The sequence below is a fragment of the Leuresthes tenuis genome, unplaced genomic scaffold, assembly GCF_036924035.1.
Source record: "Leuresthes tenuis unplaced genomic scaffold, fLeuTen1.0.hap1 SCAF_13, whole genome shotgun sequence".
NCBI lineage: Eukaryota > Metazoa > Chordata > Actinopteri > Atheriniformes > Atherinopsidae > Leuresthes > Leuresthes tenuis.
In genome coordinates, this window is record NW_027325367.1 from 13,069,315 (window position 1) to 13,076,954 (window position 7,640).

At 40.4% G+C, this 7,640-nt stretch overlaps 1 protein-coding gene across 4 annotated transcripts; it reads right to left on the reverse strand.

The window, feature by feature from the left end:
* Nucleotides 1-221: 221 nt before the first annotated feature.
* zc3h14 (zinc finger CCCH-type containing 14) lies at nt 222-5,323 on the reverse strand. 4 transcript variants are annotated; one of them, XM_072362290.1, is made up of 17 exons: nt 5,190-5,323; nt 4,822-4,864; nt 4,624-4,738; nt 4,493-4,533; nt 4,180-4,348; nt 3,761-4,082; nt 3,474-3,637; nt 3,222-3,322; nt 2,960-3,118; nt 2,791-2,859; nt 2,422-2,566; nt 2,091-2,296; nt 1,817-1,955; nt 1,578-1,717; nt 983-1,065; nt 790-896; nt 222-452 (listed from the first exon to the last, which is right to left on the reverse strand). In XM_072362290.1, the coding sequence occupies exons 1-17, from the start codon at nt 5,223-5,225 to the stop codon at nt 449-451; spliced, it is 2,043 nt and encodes a 680-aa protein (XP_072218391.1). In that variant the 5' UTR covers nt 5,226-5,323; the 3' UTR covers nt 222-448. The 4 variants fall into 4 exon arrangements, with proteins under 4 accessions (XP_072218391.1, XP_072218390.1, XP_072218389.1 ...); XM_072362289.1 differs by having other exon boundaries at nt 2,091-2,293; nt 3,755-4,082; XM_072362288.1 differs by having other exon boundaries at nt 983-1,062; nt 3,755-4,082.
* Nucleotides 5,324-7,640: the final 2,317 nt, after the last annotated feature.

Consider the following 7,640-nt stretch of genomic DNA (forward strand, 5'->3'; position numbering starts at 1 on the left):
TTTTGAAAATTAGACAATCAATCAGGTTAACCTCTTGTATAACCGGCTCCTTATCATCTAAAACCAAGCCTAAATGGACTATACAATACAATATTTTTTTATTGACAAAGTTGTGGCATTTCATGAAACAACCAAATGCTGAAAAGCAGAAGATGGTCTGTCAGCGGTGACTGTTCCAATAAACCGAGATCTCAAAGAGGCAAATGATGACATGAAATAGGTTTAAACATCAAATGGAAGTTTTTAATATTTTGGAGACATCAGCAAAAAACTCCAGCTTTCCACTTACAAAATACTTTTTCTGAAAAATAATTCCCAAACAACACATGAAAAGGAAACGAAACAGAAGATGAACCTACAGAAAAAAAAAAAAATCAACAGTTAAAAAAAGATCCTCCACAGTTTCACACGTTGACTGTCGAGCTTCTGTTGGACTCTCTGGACTTACTTAGCTGTGAGACAGAAAGAGGTTAATTAGTGCTTGAAATGAAAAATGGAAAAAAAAAAAGGATCTCCAACATTTCTTAACATCAGCCTTATTTCCTGGTGAATTTTTCTTTGATCTCATCTTAAAATAATTCCACATTTAGGAGACGCAGACAACGAAAATTAATGGCTTTCTCTCGATCGTGAATGAAAGCGTTTAACTGGGTGAAGCCTTGTTATGCAGAAGTTGAGCTGAATCATTGTGGTTTGGTGGAGAGGATTCCTTTATCCACAGCTTGAGAAATATTCCGTCTTTGTGAAACTAAACACTGTGGATTATCTGATGTACGACCATCTGTTCACCTGCTCTGAGCTTTAGTCCACTTAAGAGCGTGTCTCGGCGGCACAGCTGTGGTTGGATGGTAGAAGGTACATCCGGCTCGTTTACACTGCGTCGAAAAGCGACAAAGCTGAAGAGAAGAGGAGAAAAAGTCAGTTCGGCAACAAATCCCCCATGTAACAAATGGCTTCCGTGCTACATGACACGTGTGTTTACCTTTGGATGATAAAACGAACAGTCCATTTTCTTGCACTCTGGGAAAAATCGGCACACGGTCGTCGTTTGTACTGGTTGTGCTGCTGTGAACACACAAAGAAGAGTTAGATACACACTAGCAGAAGTTATGTGTTCTGCTGATTTATCATCTCCGTTTTACGAAAACGGGATTCAACTGTTGGCGCTAACCTTAAACGGATGTGAAAATGGCTGAGGAAGGTGGTGACTAACACCTAATTTATCTCAATATAAAGCATTTTATGCTGGCATTCTAATTGCAACATAACCACCAAAAATCTTTTTAATGCCACCTTTTTCCTGTGTAAAGAAGCTGAACGTCATTTGTTGTATTTTTACTTTCTAACAGCAACTCTGTCATATGATAGTAAGTTAAAAAAAACGCTCTCCAACGGATGTTGACTTCTGACATCACTTGCTGCTGAATTGTTCTGTGAATGAGTCAAATCGTCCAAGATTAATCCACCTGTGTTTTTTGATCATTGGTGAAAATGTCTCAGTGCAGTATGAATAAACAGAAAAGCAGGTCAGGCGGTACGTGTTTACCCAACGAACGATAAAGGCAGTGAGAGGTCACCTGGTCTGGGTGGAGGAGCAGCAGTGCTCCTGCGGCTGACGTGGGTGAAGGGACAGTCCGGCTTGGTACAACGGGCATCGTATTTACAATTAGGATGCACATACAGGCATTTATCCCCAAACTTGCAGTTGGGAAAAGTCCTTTGGAAAAGCAAAACACATAAAAAAGAATCATAAATCGTGACTAAAAGGACTGAAACACCTCCCATCATTTGTACCATTTCTACCACCGCTCCTTACTTGCACTGAGTTGTCGGGTGATGGTACAAACACTCATCTCCACTTTTACACACTGGCCAGAACTTGCAGCGCTCCATGACCTTCTGCTTCTTCCCAGGCATGGCGTCCTCCTCAGTCATCTCAATGTCCATCCTGTCATCTGTCAACACAGGACACAAAGTCAAGGCAAATAAAATGACTAACGCACCAATTTACTGACCGTATTTTGAAATACGGTTGATAAATCAAGTTTTATCTCAGGGTACAGTAAAGAACAACTCTGCTGAGACCCCACCTTCTGATGAGGTGACTCTTCCCTGAAGCCTATGAAAGATGCTGAGTTTGGACTCTCTATGGACATGGCCAGATGCCTCGGTATCCTTTGTAGGCGGTCTCACATCATCCAGCTCCATATCTCCGTCTCCAAGGTTGCCCATCGGGCTTGGTACCCCATCTAATGTCACTATGAACTTGGGACTGGCAGAATCACCCCCCTCTCTACTAGTGTGAGACAAAAATTAAGCAGGGTTAAATGGAGAAAATGACAATCCTACAGTGGAACCCATCTATTCTTATTGATGAATGGCTAGGTTGAATAATATTCAAGTACAATACTGGAAGAGTACCTGGCCTGGACAGTGCGAGGTAAAGCAGGCTGGACTGGAATTCTAAGAGCAGATTCTTCCAGCACTGGTCGACTCATTATGAAAGAGCGCGTATCGAATGTCTTTGGCTCACAGCAGGCGGTGACTTCCCCACCTGGAGGGATGACTAATGCAAATATGTAAAGCAGGAAGTTTTAAGCAGATCTGAGGATACAGAAGTTGTTTAAACTTTCTTTTAGGGAGAAAATCTAACACATGTTAGACCTATTCAGCTCTGAAGCTCCCAATAAAAGTGACAGAATAATCAACATTCATAAAAACCTTTATTGCATCATCTGGTGTAGATAGAAAATGTGTCTAAAACTGGCAGACTGAAACAAAAATACTCACTATATTCATTCTGCTCTCTTCTGTCACTGTTCTCCAACTGAAGGCGTGAAGCTAACGATCTGGTTGGCGCTGGAAGGAAATCACAATATAAATGTGTCACCTTCAACAGGGAAGTTGGCATTCCAGATAATATTTGATATGTTAAAGCCAAGTTAAACTTTCTGCACACCTGTCGCTCTGGAGGGAGGAAGATCTGCCGTGGCGTAGGCCTGGTCCCTGGGGGCCAAGCTGTGAAGGTGCTCCTGGACAAGCTGGATGGCTGCAGTCATCTCTTCGCTGCTTGCCAGGCGAGTGCGAGGCGCCACAGGAACAGTCTGTCTCTGTGGCACTGTAGGGGAAGGGCAGACAGAGGTAGTGATAAGCGATAACTTCATGTCCTGAAGTTAACCAGAGCGTGTTCAAGGCTAAATGAACAGTAGCCGGAAACGTACTCGTTGGGTAGGCTGTAGTTTTGGTTATTGAGTCCTGTGCCTCAGAGATGGCCTTCAATATCAGATTTCTGTTGGCTTGCTTGGCTGGTGGGAGAGTAGGTCTGAAATGATACAAACCGCAACACTGTTAAAATCAAGGAAAGCGTATCAATGATAAGTTATAGCCATACAAACAACCAAAAGACAAAGGAATACAGAATATAGAAATATATATATATGGGCAAAAATCCTAAATGAGATGTTAAAACTGACTTCCGTTCTGGTTTGGACGGCAGGGACACTCTGCTGGACAGGCCTCGGCCACTGTAACTTGTCTCCTCTTCTTCAGCATCATCGCTGTCTTCGTCTGCTGCTCGGTTCACACGTACGACAGAACTTGCCACCGGTGCCTTTCGCTTCCGTGACAACTCTTCTTGCTGTGCAACACATGTATAACAACAATATTATGGGTCCCTCATCACACCTTTCTGCCATGTTGCCAACAAAAACTGAGCACAATATGCAGAAATTATTTGCATTAAAAGACGCCGTACCGGCACCTTGCTGGATCCAGTTCTGGAGGTTCTGCTGCTCCTGCCATCCTGCTGCCTCATATGAGACGATCCTTCAGTGGGTCGACACATGTCCACAGTGCTTACCGAAGTAAACTTGCTCTGACCGGGTCTGTAGATTTCAGCAGTGGGTCTACTAGCTGCACGGCGTACACGACCGTGGTTGTTGCTAATTTCGACAGGTTCCTCAGCAATAAGATCATCATCCATCTCTGGTTTGATGTCAATAACAGCCTCTGAGGGGAGGGGCTCCATGAGGGGCTTTATAGTTGAGGTAAGTTTGGAGGAGCCCTTGTCTAAAGTTTCTTTCCTGTTAACAACGAAATTAAGTATATGTTTATTTTTTAGATAATCCACGTGTAAACACTGTGATTCAGAGTGCGAGTACAAAAAAACATTTAATTAACCTGCTTTCATGAGCAGAACTGGACACGCGGGCTTCAGTCCTATCAAAGCGTGAGCTTGACACTGTCAACACTTTCAACTCTTCTGCTCGTCCGTTTTCACCTACAGATGATTGATACATCTCAGCTACAGTTCCAGTGTCAGACTCCAGCTGCCCAAGGGATGCAGGCTCTGAAAGAAACATGCAATCAATAGGAGAAGAAAACATGGAATATATATAATTTACAGGACAACATATCAGTGTAAAAGACAAATTTGCTAAATGATTTTTTTTTTTTAAAAAAGGCAGAGAACCTTCATCGGAGTCTGACTTACCTCCAGCAACAGATCTTAATTTCTCTAAGACACCATGTAGCCTGAAATAAGCCAACAAATTAGGGTTAGAATAAATAGGTAGGCGTTATCCTGTTGCAACCAAGAAACTAAGAACTTTGCTTTAATCGTACCATGCTGTGAATTTAACCGTGTTGTTTCCAAGGAAAAGTGAGAGATCGTCAGTCATCTGTTGGGCGGTTTTCTTGTTTGCAACCATTACCATGATATAGTCTGGGAGCTCCTCATCTGCAAGTGAAAACACATAATGTTGGATTGCTTTACACAACATCTATTACCCAACAGGAACTGGTTGAGTTTTATTCACTTACCAATGTATGCACCAAGCTCTTGGAGTTTGCCTTTGATAGCAGCCTAAAACAGATCAATGACACATGTAAAAGAAAGTCATCTGTACAAAGCATGAATAGCATGCTAGCTGTTATCATTCACTACCAAAAAACTAAGCAATACGTATGAGCCGACAACATAGCAACCCAAGAAGTTGCCGGACATAAAAAGTCAGCCGTTTGAAGACGTTATCAAGTCAAGAATCAAACCCTCGGCCTTATAAATAAAAGCAAATGATATTCTGCTTGCCTGAAACGGTCAAGCTAGCAAGCTAATGAGCTAGCAACGTCTGAGTTACGTTAACGTAAACCAAGAAGGCTTTTCAAACTTAACCTGTATTGTTACTCACTCGAATTTTCTTGCTTATTTCAGTCCCAATTTCCATGTTTGATTTTAATATTCAAGTAATTTAACAAAGAAATAACTGCTTCTACACCACCAATAACCAGCCAGGGAAAAATAATGAAGTAGATCACGTGACTGCCGAAGTTATCCGAATAGATACGAAATACATTTACCGTAATACCTTTAAAGAAAGAGAGAAAAGAAAGAAAAAAAGTTTAACCGACCTGCATGCAAGTTAAAGGCAAAATGTGACAAAGTAAACCCAGGATTGTTAGGCAGAGATAATCCAATATAAATCAATAATAGAGCAACATTCCTCTTCCAAAGGTCCAGCAACTGGTCCCCTCAGTTCCCAGATGTTTACAGACTGTGAAGAGGAGATGCCACACAGTGGTAACAGTGCCCTATCCCAACTTTTTGAAATGTGTTGCTGTCTTCATACTGAAGATGAGCAAATTTTTTTCATGAAACGGTAAAATGTCTTACCTTCAACATTTTATGGTTTTTTTTTTAAAAGTTCTGTTTATGAGATTTGCAAATCATTGCAGGCTGTTTTTAATGGACATTTACTCATTTTTCACAAAGAGGCTACAATTTGGCTATAATTATGAGTTTGTTTTTACACTCTGAAACTGTTTCAAGTTTGTTTGCCATTTTTTTACATTCCATCTCTCTATCTGTTTGTAGTATCTTTGGTTGGTTTGATGCATTTTACGTCTTCTTTTCTTATCACATATCTTGTGTTGCTTTGATTTATGAGCATGAAATGGTCACCATCACTTCCAAAAGCCTTCTGGACCAAGATCCCCCTGACTTCTTTCTGTCTCTGAGTCCATTTCATAACCCTGACAGGCTGACTGCAGAACTCTTGAATTTTCTCTACAATCCACACAGACTTTTACACACTTCTTCCACATGGTTTACATGTAGATACACAGCTACTTTATTGATAACACTGATAACATTGCAAACAGTTGAATCGGGGCTCTGAAGGTCTTTGGCAAGTGATTTGTAGTCTGTGGGATGTTTTTTTTAGATCTTAGACAGTTCTCATCTTTACCATTGTGATAAAAAACAAAAAAAAACAAGGACAAATCAATCCCCCTTTGTGCGAAAGAGTGCATTATTTCTTCATTAATTGTGTGAATATTGTAAACTAAACACATGTTTGTTTCATATTTTGATCAGAGAGTTCATTTAAGTTGTCAGAGTAGGCAGAAATAATTTTGTTCAGCATGTATCTATGCCTCAAAGGCCAGCTGACCTGAAAACTACTTCAGGAAAATATTTTGTATTGGTATAAAAATCTTTTCATAATTCAACTAATTTATAACTCTGCAGTTCAATTACATTGATCTGCAAATCTCCCCCCCATCCCTCCACAAATATGGCATTCGTTAAAAAAGTTGTAAGGCGCAATGTCAGTGAATTAAAGCTACAGATAGTCTGGTCTATCTAAAGTCAGGTGAAAACTAAGTGTGGATTATCAAGAAGATGTTTGTGATTCGATAGAAAAGCAAACATTAAGATTCAAACTAAATGCTTAATCCACAAGATGGCACAAGAGACTGTTCAGTATGCAACGGTATGTAACAGTATGCAACCCTGAATCCACACAGCTATGGGTGTATCAGGATTTAGTTGGTTAGTTTTATGCTGAAAATCGATAAATTACTTTGTATTTCTTTATTTGGATGATCTGCTCGGGCACCATTAAATTCAGAAGGATTTAATTTAGTAAATTTGTGTTGTAAATTTAGGCGAAAAAAAAACAAAATAGAACAAAAGGTGAGTAAACCTCTTTGAAAAATGTTTTGCTGAAACACTTACCATATGTAATGTCGGCACTCAAGTGCCGAGTTTTACTGCATGTGTCTATAACTTTCTAATGTCCATAGCTGAATGTTTTCCCTCAGCAATTATTTCCTGTTTTGCAGCCCCTCAATGCCAACCAACAATGACGGGAAGGATCTTGCCTGCAGTCTAGACAAACGTCTAACACGTTCTTCGTCGCAGCCGTCTGCTTCATCTGTGTCTGCTTTGTTTACAGTGTTCATCAAAGCTGATGCACAAATTGTTGAACACTGACTGTTTATTGTGTCAATTACATGAAACCGAACTCTGAATTTTTAAAAACAATCTGTACGAAGTGATTTCAATTCCACTTATTATTATCACTACTGTGACATACTTTTTTTTTTTCTAATTTGCAGGTATAGAGGCACTTGTGTGGTAATACATGAATCTAATATTCACTTCAGTAGTTGTGCACACCGCAGTTTCCTGTGATTTCCATTCATCTTCAACGGTAAACTGGAAGTGTGAGTGGGAACAGCCGGGCTGTCTGCTTTTAGTGAAGGAAAGCCTTGAATGGCTCCGCTGAAACACTGGAAAGCGACTGAAACAAATTCAGCTGGGGGCAGAAAGGTGATCAAGCTCATTGTTGTTCATTTCA